The sequence below is a fragment of the Pseudophryne corroboree genome (assembly GCF_028390025.1).
Source record: "Pseudophryne corroboree isolate aPseCor3 chromosome 3 unlocalized genomic scaffold, aPseCor3.hap2 SUPER_3_unloc_6, whole genome shotgun sequence".
Lineage (NCBI taxonomy): Eukaryota > Metazoa > Chordata > Amphibia > Anura > Myobatrachidae > Pseudophryne > Pseudophryne corroboree.
Genome location: NW_026967552.1, coordinates 2,537,819 through 2,556,627, shown reverse-complemented (window position 1 = coordinate 2,556,627; position 18,809 = coordinate 2,537,819). Strand labels below are relative to the sequence as shown.

Genomic DNA, 18,809 nt, shown 5'->3' with positions numbered 1-18,809 from the left:
TAAAATAACAATAACAATAATAATAAAAATAATAATAAGAATAAATAATAAAAAATAAAAAACAATAATATTGAAAATAATAACACTATAAATAGTAGATATACGATATAATACAAAGTAATTTTTTCTTCCCTAGTCACAGAATAATTTCTACTGGTATTAGAAATTAATTCACACAAAATCAGAATCAAGCACCCTACGTTTTATTTATTAGCACATCACAAAAGTTTACACAAACCGAATAAAATGATAGGAATATTAATAATAGAAATAATATTAAATTGAAAATATATATATACTTATACACGAAAATAAACACCAATAAAATATAAATATAAATAAAAACTATAGATATATAAAAAATATAAAAAATAAAATAATAAAAAATATATAAAAAATAAATACCAAAAAATAGAACTTAATACTAATAATTATAATAAAAATAAAAATATCAGTAACGTTGTATTAAATCACCAATTAATTAAGAAATGGTGGATTGGATGGACCTAATAATTGATAACGAATTTGATCTCCCTGTATATACTTCATAACCATGTAAAATAGTTTCATTTTCCTTCTTTTCGCTATTTCATCTGAGCCAATAAATATATTCCTAATGTAGGTTATTTTTCCACTATATGGCTCTAGTCCTTACTTTATAAAAAGGTTTCCTATAGTTTATACATCGCTACACATGGGAACTCTAAAGCTATCTCGATCATCCATATATTTTTGCAAAAAAGAGTTTTATTTATTTTCTGTCCGGTTGCTAGGTAACAGAGTTAGTTTATTCATTATACAAAGCTGTGATTGGACCTTAGAGACACGTGTCTACGCTCACGCGGTCAACAATAGTCCGCTCACGTGACTTTGATGTTATACATCTGACTTAATGAACGCCCTTGTCCGGATTACCTCACAGGGTAAACACAGTACCATTCGAGAGCGATCCCCGTCACGTGATCGGCAAACGTCCGATCACGTGACCGGAAGACAACAGGTGACTCTAATCACGTGATCGGCAAATGTCTGATCACGTGATCGGAACAGTGTGCGTTCCAAACCTAAACCATCAACAAAGTTTAAAAACGACTTCCCTATTAGACTAGTCATGTGACTTCCACATGACTGATTGACAAATCGTTATTGGACAAGACCTAATTAGAGATCACATGACCGGAAACATAACAAAAACTAAGTGAATAAAAATAACCAGTTCTCTCGTCTCCAGTTTCGTTTTTACTAATTATGTATTTGTACAGACTCTCTATTATGAGTATTTACACTAGATCTGTTTTGGTACCAATTTATAAATATGTTTAGAATTACAATTAAATCTCAGCTGTCTGCAATGATTACATCACTTCCCCTATAAAAGGGTGACCACTTTCAATGTCACATCACCTTTGAAAAAGTTGCCTGGAGCAACGAAACGCGTTAGGCCTAGACCTGTGTGGACACCTGCTGACCTGCACCTTCACCAAGCCACCCTTTACAGTCAGGACCTTGTACCCTTTTCATCTCCGTGAACCAGGATCTCTACAGGCATTGCCCTTTGCCAACCATCTCCACAGGAGAATCCATCTAATGGAACACGGAGTTCCGAGTGAACTGTGAACCAGGACCCAAACAATTGTCGCCGTTGCCATACGGACTTTGCACTATATGGGAGCCTCTGCAAACGGAACACAGATGTGGTAACAACATCCACTCGGATGAACTATTACTTATTTGGTCCATATACATGACTGTCTATTTGCTGGTCAAAAAATATGTTGATGTGTGCAAAATATATCAGTTAATGTCATTTACAAATTCTAGTCCACCAGGTTCTTTGTGACATATTGTGTTATAGATGTAAACACAACTGTCCTTTTTATCATATTTTACTGTTTTTTATACAAAATAACAATTTATTATTAAATACATATTATTATTATCTTCATTTTAATTACTTATTGTGTCAAAAAAAGCGCTGTATTCATATATATATCTTTTTCTGCCACAGAATGTGCAAGCTGAATTGTACTACAAATCCAACGAGCAATCGTCTGCTTAGAAGCAGGAGCACCCAGCTTGTTGGGTGCATACAGGATAAACAGCGAGTCAGTTTTCCTGACTCCAGCCGTCCTGGAAACATATTTTCAGGGCCCTGACAACGTCTAGCAACTTGGAGTCCTCCAAGTCCCTAGTAGCCGCAGGCACCACAATAGGTTGGTTCAGGTGAAACGCTGACACCACCTTAGGAAGAAACTGGGGACGAGTCCGCAGTTCTGCCCTGTCCGAATGGAAAATCAGATATGGGCTTTTGTGAGACAAAGCCGCCAATTCTGACACTCGCCTGGCCGAGGCCAGGGCCAACAGCATGGTCACTTTCCATGTGAGATATTTTAAATCCACAGATTTGAGCGGTTCAAACCAATGTGATTTGAGGAATCCCAGAACTACGTTGAGATCCCACGGTGCCACTGGTGGCACAAAAGGGGGTTGTATATGCAGTACTCCCTTGACAAACGTCTGGACTTCAGGAACTGAAGCCAATTCTTTCTGGAAGAAAATCGACAGGGCCGAAATTTGAACCTTAATGGACCCCAATTTGAGGCCCATAGACACTTCTGTTTGCAGGAAATGCAGGAATCGACCGAGTTGAAATTCCTCCGTGGGGGCCCTCCTGGCCTCACACCACGCAACATATTTTCGCCAAATGCGGTGATAATGTTGTGCGGTCACCTCCTTCCTGGCTTTGACCAGGGTAGGGATGACCTCTTCCGGAATGCCTTTTTCCTTTAGGATCCGGCGTTCAACCGCCATGCCGTCAAACGCAGCCGCGGTAAGTCTTGGAACAGCCAGGGTCCTTGCTGAAGCAAGTCCCTTCTTAGCGGCAGAGGCCATGGGTCCTCTGTGAGCATCTCTTGAAGTTCCGGGTACCAAGTCCTTCTTGGCCAATCCGGAGCCACGAGTATAGTTCTTACTCCTGTCCGTCTTATAATTCTCAGTACCTTGGGTATGAGAGGCAGAGGAGGGAACACATACACTGACTGGTACACCCACGGTGTTACCAGAGCGTCCACAGCTATTGCCTGAGGGTCCCTTGACCTGGCGCAATACCTGTCCAGTTTTTTGTTGAGGCGGGACGCCATCATGTCCACCTTTGGTTTTTCCCAACGGTTTACTATCATGAGGAAGACTTCTCGATGAAGTCCCCACTCTCCCGGGTGGAGGTCGTGCCTGCTGAGGAAGTCTGCTTCCCAGTTGTCCACTCCCGGAATGAACACTGCTGACAGTGCTATCACATGATTTTCCGCCCAGCGAAGAATCCTTGCAGCTTCTGCCATTGCCCTCCTGCTTCTTGTGCCGCCCTGTCTGTTTACGTGGGCGACTGCCGTGATGTTGTCCGACTGGATCAGCACCGGTTGACCTTGAAGCAGAGGTCTTGCTAGGCTTAGAGCATTGTAAATTGCCCTTAGCTCTAGTATATTTATGTGAAGTGAAGTCTCCAGACTTGACCACACTCCCTGGAAATTTCTTCCCTGTGTGACTGCTCCCCAGCCCCTCAGGCTGGCATCCGTGGTCACCAGGACCCAGTCCTGAATGCCGAATCTGCGGCCCTCTAATAGATGAGCACTCTGCAGCCACCGCAGAAGAGACACCCTTGTCCTCGGAGACAGGGTTATCCGCTGATGCATCTGAAGATGCGATCCGGACCATTTGTCCAGCAGATCCCACTGAAAAGTTCTTGCGTGAAATCTGCCGAATGGAATCGCTTCGTAGGAAGCCACCATTTTTCCCAGGACCCTTGTGCAATGATGCACTGAAACTTTTCCTGGTTTTAGGAGGTTCCTGACTAGCTCGGATAACTCCCTGGCTTTCTCCTCCAGGAGAAACACCTTTTTCTGGACTGTGTCCAGAATCATCCCTAGGAACAGCAGACATGTCGTCGAGATCAGCTGCGATTTTGGAATATTTAGAATCCACCCGTGCTGTTGTAGCAGTACCCGAGATAGTGCTACTCCGACCTCCAACTGTTCCTTGGACTTTGCCCTTATCAGGAGATCGTCCAAGTAAGGGATAATTAAGACGCCTTTTCTTCGAAGAAGAATAACATTTCGGCCATTACCTTGGTAAAGACCCGGGGTGCCGTGGACAATCCAAACGGCAGCGTCTGAAACTGATAGTGACAGTTCTGTACCACGAACCTGAGGTACCCTTGGTGAGAAGGGCAAATTGGGACATGGAGGTAAGCATCCTTGATGTCCAGGGACACCATATAGTCCCCCTCTTCCAGGTTCGATATCACTGCTCTGAGTGACTCCATCTTGAATTTGAACCTTTGTATGTAAGTGTTCAAAGATTTCAGATTTAGAATAGGTCTCACCGAGCCGTCTGGCTTCGGTACCACAAATAGTGTGGAATAATACCCCTTCCCTTGTTGAAGGAGGGGTACTTTGATTATCACCTGCTGGGAATACAGCTTGTGAATTGCTTCCAATACTGCCTCCCTGTCGGAGGGAGACGTTGGTAAAGCACCTGAGTCCGCTTGTAAGGCCCCAGCGTCATGCTGAGGCCTTGGCAGAAGCGGTGGAGGGCTTCTGTTCCTGGGAAGGGGCTGCCTGCTGCAGTCTTTTTCCCTTTCCTCTACCCCGGGGCAGATATGACTGGCCTTTTGCCCGCTTGCCCTTATGGGGACGAAAGGACTGAGGCTGAAAAGACGGTGTCTTTTTCTGTTGAGAGGTGACTTGGGGTAAAAAAGTGGATTTTCCAGCTGTTGCCGTGGCCACCAGGTCCGATAGACCGACCCCAAATAACTCCTCCCCTTTATACGACAATACTTCCATATGCCGTTTGGAATCCGCATCACCTGACCACTTTCGCGTCCATAACCCTCTTCTGGCAGAAATGGACATCGCACTTACTCTTGATGCCAGGGTGCAAATATCCCTCTGTGCATCTCGCATATATAGTAATGCATCCTTTAAATGCTCTAGTCAATAATATACTGTCCCTATCCAGGGTATCAATATTTTCAGTCAGGGAATCCGACCAAGCCACTCCAGCGCTGCACATCCAGGCTGAGGCGATTGCTGGTCGCAGTATAACACCAGTATGTGTGTATATACTTTTTAGGATATTTTCCAGCCTTCTATCAGCTGGTTCCTTGAGGGCGGCCGTATCAGGAGACGGTAACGCCACTTGTTTTGATAAGCGTGTGAGCGCCTTATCTACCCTAGGAGGTGTTTCCCAACGCGCCCTAACCTCTGGTGGGAAAGGGTATAATGCCGATAATTTATTAGAAATCAGCAGTTTTTTATCGGGGGAAACCCACGCTTTATCACACACCTCATTTAATTCATCTGATTCAGGAAAAACTACGGGTAGTTTTTTCAAACCCCACATAATACCCTTTTATGTGGTACTTGTAGTATCAGAAATGTTCAACGCCTCCTTCATTGCCGTGATCATGTAACGTGTGGCCCTACTGGACATTACGTTTGTCTCCTCACCGTCGACACTGGAGTCAGTATCCGTGTCTGGGTCGACCATCTGAGGTAAAGGGCGCTTTAGAGCCCCTGACGGTGTTTGAGACGCCTGGACAGGCACTAATTGATTTGCCGGCTGTCTCATGTCGTCAACAGTTTTTTGCAAAGTGCTGACATTGTCACGTAATTCCTTAAATACGACCATCCAGTCAGGTGTCGACTCCCTAGGGGGTGACATCACTAAAACAGGCAATTGCTCCGCTTCCACATCATTTTCCTCCTCATACATGTCGACACAATCGTACCGACACCCAGCACACACACAGGGAATGCTCTGATAGAGGACAGGACCCCACTAGCCCTTTGGGGAGACAGAGGGAGAGTTTGCCAGCACACACCAGAGCGCTATATATGTATAGGGATAACCTTATATAAGTGTTTCTCCCTTTAATAGCTGCTGTATTATATTATCTGCCAAATAGTGCCCCCCCTCTCTTGTTTTACCCTGTTTCTGTAGTGCAGGACTGCAGGGGAGAGTCAGGGAGCTGTCCTTCCAGCGGAGCTGTGAGGGAAAATGGCGCTTGTGTGCTGAGGAGATAGGTTCCGCCCCCTTCACGGCGGCCTTTTCTCCCGCTTTTTTTAGGAAAACTGGCAGGGGTTAAATGCATCCATATAGCCCAGGAGCTATATGTGATGCATTTCTTTAGCCATATAAGGTGTAAACCGTGTTTTATTGCGTCTCAGGGCGCTCCCCCCCAGCGCCCTGCACCCTCAGTGACCGGAGTGTGAAGTGTGCTGAGAGCAATGGCGCACAGCTGCAGTGCTGTGCGCTACCTTATTTGAAGACAGGATGTCTTCTGCCGCCGATTTTTCCGGACCTCTTCGCTCTTCTGGCTCTGTAAGGGGGCCGGCGGCGCGGCTCCGCGACCCATCCAAGCTGAACCTGTGATCGTCCCTCTGGAGCTAATGTCCAGTAGCCAAGAAGCCCAATCCACTCTGCACGCAGGTGAGTTCGCTTCTTCTCCCCTTAGTCCCACGATGCAGTGAGCCTGTTGCCAGCAGGAGTCACTGAAAATAAAAAACCTAATTAAACTTTTACTCTAAGCAGCTCAGGAGAGCCACCTAGCATGCACCCTTCTCGTTCGGGCACAAAAATCTAACTGAGGCTTGGAGGAGGGTCATAGGGGGAGGAGCCAGTGCACACCAGCTAGTCATAAAGCTTTTACTTTTGTGCCCAGTCTCCTGCGGAGCCGCTATTCCCCATGGTCCTTACGGAGTTCACAGAATCCACTAGGTCGTCAGAGAAATTGCAATTGCCTCACAATTTCTGCTTCATCGTAGAAATTAGTGAAGCCTCATGCTGCCGCAGGAGGCCCGCCGCATTCTCCTCAATCACGGCGGCTGCATCTGATGTCACAAAGCAACCGTGATCATGCCTTTGTCCTCCTCTGCCCTCCGTTCGTGCCACACTGCCCCCACACTGATCCGTCTCCTCCCTGGAAACAGAGCATTCCCTGCCACCCCAGTGACTGCCTCTGCCTAACAGGCAATCGCATTTTCTGTGGCCCATCCGCAGAAAACGCGGGTGGATGCGCCCGCAACTTTTACTGAATAATTCCGTTTGGATCACACACTGCGATCCAACCTGAATTAGGGCCAGAGTCACCATCTTACAGGCATCCGGTGAAGGGAGCAGAGAATGGGTGTTATGTGGCAGGAACGGGCTGGTTAGGCAACAGCCTGGCTGCTGCATTCTGTACAAGCTACAAGCGGTGTAATTCTTTTGCTGGGAGACCCAGGTAGAGGACATTGCAGTAGTCTATGTGTGATGATACAAGTGCATGTATGACTGTAGGTAGATCTTCTGAGGGAAATAAGTGCTGGAGTCTGGCTATGTTCCTCAGATGAGGATCTGATTGTGGCTGATACCTGATGTCTAAGTGTCACTCCACCATCCAGGACACCAATATTCCGCACAGGATCAGCATTTTGTACCTCTGAACCCCCAAGCATAAGTCTGGTTTACGATGCTGAGCTGTAGCCCTGCCCTTTGATGGTGAGCTTCTACCATAAGAACCTGTTTCACCAGGACTGAGTCACAGCCAACTGGCATCACCCACACCTGGAGCTCAGCTAGACATTTAGGATTGGTACTGGGTTTTCAGTACGCGGAGCAAAAGACAGATCTGCATAGCAGTGGTAGATGATGGCATGACATCTGATTATTATACCCAGTGGTAGCATGTATATTGAAAAAAGCACAGGAGGTAGGATAAGAACCTTGAACAACATCGCATGGCAATGATAAGTATACTCCAGAAGATTAAAATGGCTTCTCACCTGTGTGTCTTCTCTGGTGCGTAACAAGTTGTAATTTCTGTGTAAAACATTTCCCACACTCAGCACATGGAAATGGCTTCTCACCTGTGTGACTTCGCTGATGTCTAACAAGATGTGATTTTTGTGTAAAACATTTCCCACACTCAGAGCAAGAAAATGGCTTCTCACCTGTGTGAGTTCTCTGATGTTTAATAAGATATGATTTATGTGCAAAACATTTCCCACACTCAGAACATGGAAACGGCTGCTCACCTGTGTGACTTCTCTGATGTTTAACAAGTTGTGATTTCCATGTAAAACATTTCCCACACTCAGAGCAAGTAATTGGATTCTCACCTGTGTGACTTCTCTGATGTCTAACAAGTTGTGATTTCTGAGTATAACATTTCGCGCACTCAGAGCAAGAAAATGGCTTCTCACCTGTGTGATTTCTCTGATGAAAAACAAGATCTGATTTGTGTGCAAAACATTTCCCACACTCAGGACATGGAAATGGCCTCTCACATGTGTGACTTCGCTGATGTCTAACAAGTTGTGATTGCCGGGTAAAACATTTCCCACACTCAGAGCAAGAAATTGGCTTCTCACCTGTGTGACTTCGGTTATGACTAACCAGATCTGATTTCTGTGCAAAACATTTCCCACACTCAGAACATGGAAATAGATTCTCACCTGTGTGACTTCGCTGATGTCTAACAAGTTGTGATTTCCATACAAAACATTTCCCACACTCAGAACATGGAAATAGATTCTTACCTGTGTGACTTCTCTGATGTGTAACAAGAACTGATTTCCGTGCAAAACATTTTCCACAGTCAGAACATGGAAATGGCTTCTCACCTGTGTGACTTCGCTGATGTATAACAAGTTGTGATTTCCATACAAAACATTTCCCACACTCAGAACATGGAAATGGTTTCTCACCTGTGTGACTTCTCTGATGTGCAACAAGTTGTGAATTACATGCAAAATATTTCCCACACTCAGAACATGGAAATGGTGATGTACCTGTGTGATTTCTCTTATGTGCATCAAGAGTTGATTTGTATGTAAAACATTTCCCACACTCAGAACATGGAAATGGCCTCTCACCTGTGTGACTTCGCTGATGTGTAACAAGTTGTGATTTCCGGGTAAAACATTTCCCGCACTCAGCACATGGAAATGGCTTCTCACCTGTGTGTCTTCTCTGATGTGTAACAAGAGCTGATTTGTATGTAAAACATTTTCCACACTCAGAACATGGAAATGGCTTCTCACCTGCCTTAGCTGGCTGATGGGTAATAAGCTTTGTGTTCTGTGTAAAACATTTGGCATCTATAGAACAGGGAAACACTGTATCTCTCAGAGCTGTAACAGATGCTCCAATATCAGAGTGATCAGGAGAACATTTCCCATGATCAGAGGGATCAGCTGATCGAGCTGGATGTATAATTGGGGTAATGGGGTTATCTCCTGGAAAATCCTGTCTGCTGTCATTATCTTTAATTTCACAATCCGGGGATAACATTAGATGTCCTTCTGAGATATTCCTGCTTGTGTGTCCATCTGCTGGAAATAAAATACATTGTGGAAATGTGAAATTTTCTGTAACAATATTAATATTGTAAACAATAGAAGACGACTGTCTGGGACACTTAATTGTAAATGTGTGTGTATAATAAAATATCTTTTAATGAAGGCTTTATAATAATGTCTCCTAACGTTACTCCTGGAAGCATTGGTAAGGTAGCATTCCTTTAAGCGTGTGCTCATACGCTGGTAAGCCTGTACATGTGTTACTCACCCTTATATAAGGTATATTGCTACAGTAGAGTAGGTGTGGAACAAGGTATTTTACATGCAATACACCATATAATACCCTGTAATCATCATCTGCTAGGTTATAATTCACTCTTACACCCCCATCATCAGTGTCTTACCTCTATATTCACAATAGTAATCAGTGTCTTACCTCTATATTCACAATAGTAATAAGGATGATGTGTGTACAGTAAGTATGATACAGAGAATTACATATCAGGATCTATACAGCTGCCTCCATACTTCTGCTTCTCATACGTGTGCTACTGGCAGCAGTGAACATCTGAGTCAGAGTGCAGGGAAGACAGCAGAGTTTAATGAGAGAGACTGGATCCGCCTTTGCAGGGATATACCACACCTGTCACCCCTGTTAGTATATAAAATAATAAATAAGAGGGGCGTGGTCCATCCAGACGTGCTTTCTGGAGCTCTCATTACTAAGTGATTTTCTTATCTACCCTACCTGATAGCTCTGTGCCGCTGCTGGGACCAAGACCCAATCTATTGAGTCTCCTACTGCCCTAAAGCCGCTCACTCCGGGCACCGTTCACTGCTGCAGCCTAGTGACGCAGCTGAAGCCACGGGCTGTATTCTGGGGCTAAGTGTGCCCAGTCTTTCCTGCATGCTCCGGCGACCTGACTTGGAGGTGCTTTTGCCTCAGGTGGGAGCACTGGCTCTTCCACTACTGCTGGGGACAGAACTGGCTGCGCACAGTCACCGGAGCCCGGCAGTGATATTGGAAAGTGAGGTGATGATCAAGCACTCTTGCTCCGTTGCCCTTTCTCCGAATTCCACTAGCCGATCTGCTAAGGTATCCATGTCGCCCCCCCCCATCCCCAGGACGTTGGACCTCCAGTCCTGCTTAGGTATGAAACATGGCTGCTGCTAGTAGAGAGGGTGGGGCTTGTGGATCTCACCGGTTCGGTACAAAGGTCCACTGGTAGGCAGCTATCTTCGATGCCAACGCCCTTAGCACTCTCTACCGCCGCCTCGCGGGACTCCTCCAAGCTCACGAGTGCCGCCATCATGACACTTCTGGACTCGTTGAAAGGGATATCCACACCCATCTCCTGATACACGATCTACCAATCGTCCTTAGACATTCCGCTGAAGTCTGCCATCTTGTGCGTTCTCCTGCGCTACAGTTAATCCTTTCCTAACTTGGCTTCTCCAATCAGGTGACCGAAAAGCCACCTAGGATTATCCCACCGCTATGCCACATGTACGAAAGCCCTCACCCTGCCTTGCGCCCCCGCCCCAGTCACAGAATGTATGTTTAGATCTGGCCAATTATGGGGATTCCCACTTACTGTCAGTAACCGCCCATTACTGACTCCACCCACTGCGCTGAATGCACCCTGGACAGCCGGAAAATGGAACTATGTTTGGCATAGCACTGCAGGTTACAGGATGAAGCTGTCATCTTGAGGAAGATGTTTATTCACCCAGTCTTAAAAGAGACTCTTCCCTATTGCTAGGGACAACAGCAATACAGCAAGAGGTTTACAGCAGAGTGAAAATGGTATAATACCTCTGGAGGCTCACAGGCCTCCTCTTTTTATCTTACTCCAATACACATACCACAGGGGGTAAGTCCACCGTGCTGTTCTCAACCAATCATTGTTTACCCATGTGATGTGCATGCCTGGGCCACATGCAGAGCTATCATTGTCCTCTATGGACGGTGGGGAGTAGTCACTCTCCTTTGACCGTCCCATTCTGGAGGGTTGGTATCCGCCTTGGTGACGCTCAGTCTAGGCTGGGGGAAGTTTTCCCATCTAAACTACTTCCAGGAATCTGCCCGGGTACCCAGCTCACCATCTCCAGCCTAAACTTGGGCTCCAGAGATGGGCAGCCTAGAGCCCCGGTCAGGGTTTCCTGCCAACGAAGGGTGATCCCTATGGAGCGCCAGAAAACCACTCAGTTTGTTTTAAAGCTGAGCTGCTTCTCTCTCACCCCATGATACTTCCATGTAGGAGGCTAGAGAGGAAGTTATTCCATTTTGGGGGAAAAGTACTGAGGGAATCCAACAGCCTGCACAGTAATGGATTCCCCCCTCCTGGGACACACAACATAGTGCATTTCACTATAAATACAATTCAAATACACTATACACATTGTTGCTTAAATACACTGAGCCTGAAGGCTACTGGATTCATTTTCTTGGGGCACTACTACCAAAGTGACTAAATGAACAGAATCCTTTAAATATTTTTTTGTGATTTTTTTCTGGTTCGGGGATTCGAGTCTGTTGGGGTCATCTTCCATGGTACACCCATTGTTCCAGTCCAATGCGTATATATTTTTTCGCATAGTTGTATATGTTTGTATTTGTATGTTGTGTTTCTCTTGTTTATTAATTTATGTTTTTATGTATAATTTACACCTTATGTTTGAGTGGCAGTGTGGAGCTGCTTATGCCAGTTCAGCCTTCCCAACATGATTTACTACATATAGGTGGTCATTCCGAGTTGTTCGCTAGCTGCATTCGTTCACTGTGCAGCAATGAGGAGAGAAAAAAGGCAGTTCTGCGCAAACGTATGCGGCGCAATGCGAACGCGTGACGTACTATTACAACAAACTATGTCGTTTCAAATAGGGTCTAGCGAAGCTCTTAAGTCGCACTGCTGGCCGCAGAGTGATAGACAGCAAGAGGGCGTTTTTGGGTGTCAACTGACCGTATTCAGGGAGTGTTTGAAAGAACGCAGGCGTGCCAGGAAAAACGCAGGCGTGGCTAGGCAAACGCAGGGCGTGTTTGTGACGTCAAAATTGGAACTGAACAGTCTGAAGTGATCGCAAGCGCTAAGTAGGTTTTGAGCTACTCTAAAACTGCACAAAAAAAACAACTTTGTAGCCGCTCTGCGATCCCTTCGTTCGCACTTCTGCAAAGATAAAATACACTCCCAGTGGGAGGCGGCATAGCGTTTGCATCGCTGCTAAGAACTGCTAGCGAGCGACCAACTCGGAATGACCACCCTAAAGCGGTTTCTGGTTAAATTAGTATATTATATGGTCTTAAAGTAAAATATCTAAATATGGCTCCCAGTGTGGGTGTAAAATGTAAATATCGCTGTGTGGGTATATATGTCCCAACCTGCATGATTATCATGTCTGCATTAAATCACGTCTACACCACTTCCGCCTTGTGCTTTCCACAGCGGGACCAGCTGACAGGAAATGACACGCATTGGCGGAAGTGGGTGCGTTCCAGCTACAGCAGCGTGCGTTCCACCTGTGGATCACAGCCTCTTTTCAAAAACGTGTGGGTCCCCGAGGACGCGCTCCGCTGCAGCCAATTCCTGGCTCTCAAATGACTGCTCTTCCTGCCTGTAAAGAGGAGGTGGAGCATTACCACTACCAGTCCTCTGGCGGTGCCTCCCCCTCCTGGTCACATGCAGCCGTGGATTCACACAGGGGCCGGGCAGAGAATGAAGACGGCTCTACGGATGCTCTGCGCTGTGCTGCGGGCGGTGAGCGCCGGTGACAGCGCAAGTGGTGTGGGGTAGTGTAAGTAGCCTAGGAGCGGGTGGCTGAACTTGGGTGGTGGCCTCCCCCCAGCAGTGCCTAACCCCCCCTTACCCACAGCCTAAACCTAACCCCCCTTACCCCCAAGCCTAACCCTAACCTCCCCCCAGCAGTGCCTAAACCTAACCCCCTTACCCACAGCCTAACCCTAACCTCCCCCAGCAGTGCCTAACCCTAACCCCCCCCTTACCCACAGCCTAACCCTAACCTCCCCCCAGCAGTGCCTAACCCTAACCCCCCCTTACCCACAGCCTAACCCTAACCTCCCCCCAGCAGTGCCTAAACCTAACCCCCCTTACCCACAGCCTAACCTCCCCCCAGCAGTGCATAAACCTAACCCCCCTTACCCACAGCCTAACCCTAACCTCCCCCCAGCAGTGCCTAAACCTAACCTCCCTTACCCACAGCCTAACCCTAATCTCCCCCCAGCACTGCCGACACCAAACCCTCCCACTCACAGCCTAACCCTAACCTCCCTTACCCACAGCCTAAACCTAACCCCCCTTACCCACAGCCTAAACCTAACCTCCCCCCAGCAGTGCCAAAACCAAACCCCCCTTACCCACAGCCTAACCCTAACCTCCCCCCAGCAGTGCCTAAACCTAACCCCCCTTACCCACAGCCTAACCCTAACCTCCCCCCAGCAGTGCCTAAACCTAATCCCCCTTACCCACAGCCTAACCCTAACCTCCCCCCAGCAGTGCCTAAACCTAACCCCCCTTACCCACAGCCTAACCCTAACCTCCCCCCAGCAGTGCTTAAACCTAACCCCCCTTACCCACAGTCTAACCCTAACCTCCCCCCAGCAGTGCCTAACCCTAACCCCCCTTACCCACAGCCTAACCCTAACCTCCCCCCAGCAGTGCCTAAACCTTACCCCCCTTACCCACATCCTAACCCTAACCTCCCCCCAGCAGTGCCTAAACCTAATCCCCCTTACCCACAGCCTAACCCTAACCTCCCCCCAGCAGTGCCTAAACCTAACGCCCCTTACCCACAGCCTAACCCTAACCTCTCCCCAGCACTGCCTAAACCTAACCCCCTTACCCACAGCCTAACCCTAACCTCCCCCCAGCAGTGCCTAACCCTATCCCCCCTTACCCACAGCCTAACCCTAACCCCCCTTACCCACAGCCTAACCCTAACCCCCCTTACCCAGAGCCTAACCCTATCCCCCCTTACCCACAGCCTAACCCTAACCCCCCTTACCCACAGCCTAACCCTAACCCCCCTTACCCACAGCCTAACCCTAACCACCCTTACCCACAGCCTAACCCTAACCACCCTTACCCACAGCCTTTTCAGGACACTATAGTGTGTATAATAGCGTCTCTCCCCCTTATTTACACCCCTGTACCAGTTTCCTGTGTATCCTGAGTGTCTGGAGGGGCTGTGTGTCCTTGCTGCTGTAGCTGTAAGCAGAGGAAGGCGCAAAAACGCCACTGGTCCCGCTCTAAGGAAGCTCCGCCCCCTTGTAATGGCGGATGAGCTATACATTTATACTGGCAAATGTCTCCTAACAGGTGTAAAACGTAACATGAATGCCTGTTTCCACCACCGCTGCCAGTGTACACAGGGGGCTATAGCGTATCCCTCCGTAGAGCGTCCGTATGCCGCTCCTGTGATCGCGCTGCAGCAAGAGCCGGGGGACCTCCCTAGCGGGGCCCCCGGTTTGTACTCGCCACTCTTCTCACCTCCCGGCATTGTTAGGGGTGTGCGACGTGCTGCGATTGCGTTTGCTAATGCACAATGCCCTGCGGTACCAACAACCTCTCAGTACGGTGGTCCTGCAGCGGGGAAGCGGCTCTGACGCCTGAAGAGACCGGTAACCGCCCCCACTCCCCCAAATCCCTCAGTATACTGTTATACTGTTGCCCAAACAGTATACTGACAATAACAACGTTTAAAATAAACGGAGGAAAAATTCTCTGGAGCTCCAGAGTGGCATCCTCTCCTGAGGGCACACTGTTCTAAACTGGCTGCAGGAGGGGGCATAGAGGGGAGGAAGAAAGCACACCCAGTGGAAGAAATCTAAAGTACACCGGCTCCTTTGGACCCCCTCTATACCCCATCGTACAAAGTCCCCAATATCCCTTGTGGATGTTAGAGAAAATAGGATTTTAATACCTACCGGTAAATCCTTTTCTCTTAGTCCGTAGAGGATGCTGGGGTCATCATAGAACCATGGGGTATAGACGGGATCCGCAGGAGACATGGGCACTTCAAGACTTTGAAAGGGTGTGAACTGGCTCCTCCCTCTATGCCCCTCCTCCAGACTCCAGTTATAGGAAATGTGCCCAGGGAGACGGACATTTCGAGGAAAGGAATTATTGTTAAACTAAGGTGAGATTCATACCAGCTCACACCTCAAGAATGCCGCAGAACATGGCATTCAACAGAACACCAGCCAACGGCATGAACAATTGCAGCAACATGCTGACAATAACGTAACACAACATTTGTGTAACCACAACTAATAACTGCAGATAAGGTACGCACTGGGACGGGCGCCCAGCATCCTCTACGGACTAAGAGAAAAGGATTTACCAGTAGGTATTAAAATCCTATTTTCTCATACGTCCTAGAGGATGCTGGGGTCATCATAGAACCACGGGGTTATACCAAAGCTCTAGAATGGGCGGGAGAGTGCAGCACCGACTGACCAAACTTAAGGTCTTCATTGGCCGAGGTGTCAAACTGTAGAACTTTGCTAATGTTTTTGACCCCAACCAAGTAGCTGCTCGGGAAAGTTGCAATGCCGAGACCCCCCGGGCAGCCGCCCAGGATGAGCCCACCTTTCTAGTAGAATGGGCCTTCACAGATTCCGGTAACGGCAATCCAGCAGTGGACTGAGCATGCTGAATCGTGTTACAGATCCAGCGTGCAATGATCTGCTTGGAAGCAGGACACCCAATCTTGCTGGGAGCATACAGGACAAACAGAGCCTCTGTTTTCCTAATCTGAGCCGTTCTGGAGACATAAATCTTCAAAGCTCTAACCACATCCAGAGATTTTGACTCAGCGAAGGCGTCAGTAGCCACAGGCACCACAATAGGTTGTTTCATGTGGAAAGAGGAAACCACCTTCGGTAGAAATTGTTGAGGTGTCCTCAATTCAGCTCTATCTTCATGGAAGATCAAATAAGGGCTCTTGTGAGACAAGGCCGCTAACTCAGACACCCGCCTTGCAGATGCCAAGGCCAACAGCGATGACCACTTTCCAGGTGAGGAATTTCAACTCCATCGTCCGTAAAGGTTCAAACCAATGTGATTGAAGGAACTGCAACACCACATTAAGATCCCATGGTGCAACTGGAGGCACAAATGAAGGTTGGATGTGCAACACGCCTTTCACGAAAGTCTGAACTTCTGGAAGGGAGGCCAATTGTTTCTGAAAGAAAACCGATAAGGTCGAAATCTGTACCTTAATTGAGCCCAATTTTAGGCCCGCATCCACACCTGCTTGTAGAAAATGGAGAAAACGTCCTAGCCGAAACTCTTCCGTAGGAGCCCCCTTGGATTCACACCAAGAAACATATTTTTTCCAAATACGGTGGTAATGTTTAGACGTTACCCCTTTTCTGGCCTGAATAATTGTGGGAATGACTTCACTGGGAATACACTTACGGTCTATGATTTTGCGCACAACCGCCATGCCGTCAAACGTAGCTGTGGTAAGTCCTGATACACGCACGGCCCCTGTTGTAACAGGTCCTCGCGCAGAGGAAGAGGCCAGGGATCTCCTATGAGTAATTCCTGAAGATCTGGATATCAAGCCCTCCTTGGCCAATCTGGGACAATGAGGATCGCCCGGATCTTTGTTCTTCTTATGATCTTTAGAACCTTTGGAATGAGAGGAAGTGGAGGTAATACATACACCGACTGAAACACCCATGGTGTCACCAGTGCATCCACTGCAATTGCTTGAGGGTCCCTTGACCTGAAACAATATCTCTGAAGCTTCTTGTTGAGACAAGATGCCCTCATGTCTACTTGAGGAACTCCCCAACGACTTGTCACCTCTGCGAAGACTTCCTGGTGGAGGCCCCACTCTCCTGGATGGAGATCGTGTCTGCTGAGGAAGTCTGCTTCCCAGTTGTCCACTGCTGGAATGAAGATCGCTGACAGAGGGCTTGTATGCTTTTCCGCCCAGTGGAAAATCCTTGTGGCTTCTGCCATTGCCGCTCTGATTTTCGTTCCGCCCTGATAGTTTATGTACGCTACTGCTGTTACATTGTCCGACTGGATCAGTACAGGCAGATCTCGAAGATGTTCCGCTTACAGAAGGCCGTTGTAAATGGCCCTTAACTCCAGAACATTTATGTGGAAACAAGTTTCCTGACTTGACCATCTTCCTTGGAAGTTTTCTCCCATTGTGACTGCCCCCCCAGCCTCGGAGGATTGCATCCGTGGTCAGCAGGATCCAGTCCTGTATCCCGAACCTGCGCCCCTCTATGAGGTGAGAGCTGTGCAGCCATCACAGGATTGATACCCTGGTCTTGGAAGACAGGATTATCCTCCGGTGTATGTGTAGGTGGGACCCGGAACACTTGTCCAACAGGTCCCACTGGAACACTCTGGCATGGAACCTGCCAAACTGAATGGCCTCGTAGGCCACAACCATCTTCCCCAGCAACCAAATGCATTGATGAATTGACACTCTTGCTGGTTTCAGAATTTGTTTGCCCAGACTCTGAAGTTCCAGAGCCTTGTCCACTGGAAGAAAGACTCTCTGTAGTTCTGTGTCCAATATCATTCCCAAAAACGACAACCGCGTCGTCGGAATCAACTGTGATTTTGGCAAGTTTAGGGGCCAACCATGTTGCTGAAGAACCGTCAGGGAGAGTGCAACGTTTTGCACCAACTGGTCCCTGGATCTCGCCTTTACCAGGAGATCGTCCAAGTATGGGTCCTTGCTTGCGAAGGAGAACCATCATCTCCGCCATCACTTTGGTGAAAATCCTCGGAGCCGTGGACAGACCAAACGGCAACGTTTGAAATTGGTAATGACAATCCTGAATTGCAAACCTCAGGTAAGCCTGATGCGGAGGATAAATGGGAACATGTAAGTAGGCATCCTTTATGTCCACCGACATCATAAAATCCCCTTCATCCAGACTGGAGATCACTGCTCGGAGAGACTCCATCTTGAATTCGAATTTCTTTAGGTAGAAATTTAGGGATTTCAGGTTTAGGATTGGTCTGACCGAGCCGTCCGGCTTCGGGACCACAAACAGGCTCGAATAAACACCTTCTCCCTGTTGTGACTGGGGAACCATGACGATAACTTGATTTTGACACAACTTTTGTACTGCGTCGCAAACTACCACCCTGTCCGGAAGAGAAGCTGGTAAGGCCGATTTGAAAAAACGGCGAAGGGAAACATCTTAAAACTCCAGCTTGTACCCTTGGGATACTATTTGTAAAACCCATGGGTCTAGGTCCGAGCGAACCCAAAACTGACTGAAGAGTTCGAGACATGCCAATTCCACCGCATAGGAGCCCCAACGTCATGCGGTGGAATTGGCAGAAGCCTGGGAGGACTTCTGCTCCTGGGAGCCTAACAAGGCTGGTGATCGTTTACCTCTTCCCCTTCCTCTAGCAGCAAGGAAGGAAGAACATCGGCCCTTTCTGTATTTATTGGGCCGAAAGGACTGCATCTGAT

At 47.7% G+C, this 18,809-nt stretch overlaps 1 protein-coding gene across 1 annotated transcript; it reads right to left on the bottom strand.

Moving 5' to 3' along the window:
* Positions 1–7,800: 7,800 nt before the first annotated feature.
* Positions 7,801–10,687, bottom strand: LOC134984515 (gastrula zinc finger protein XlCGF71.1-like). The gene is made up of 2 exons (XM_063950082.1): positions 10,538–10,687; positions 7,801–8,328 (listed from the first exon to the last, which is right to left on the bottom strand). Exons 1-2 carry the CDS (start codon positions 10,685–10,687, stop codon positions 7,801–7,803), a joined length of 678 nt encoding a protein of 225 aa, XP_063806152.1.
* Between the last annotated feature and the right edge of the window lie 8,122 nt (positions 10,688–18,809).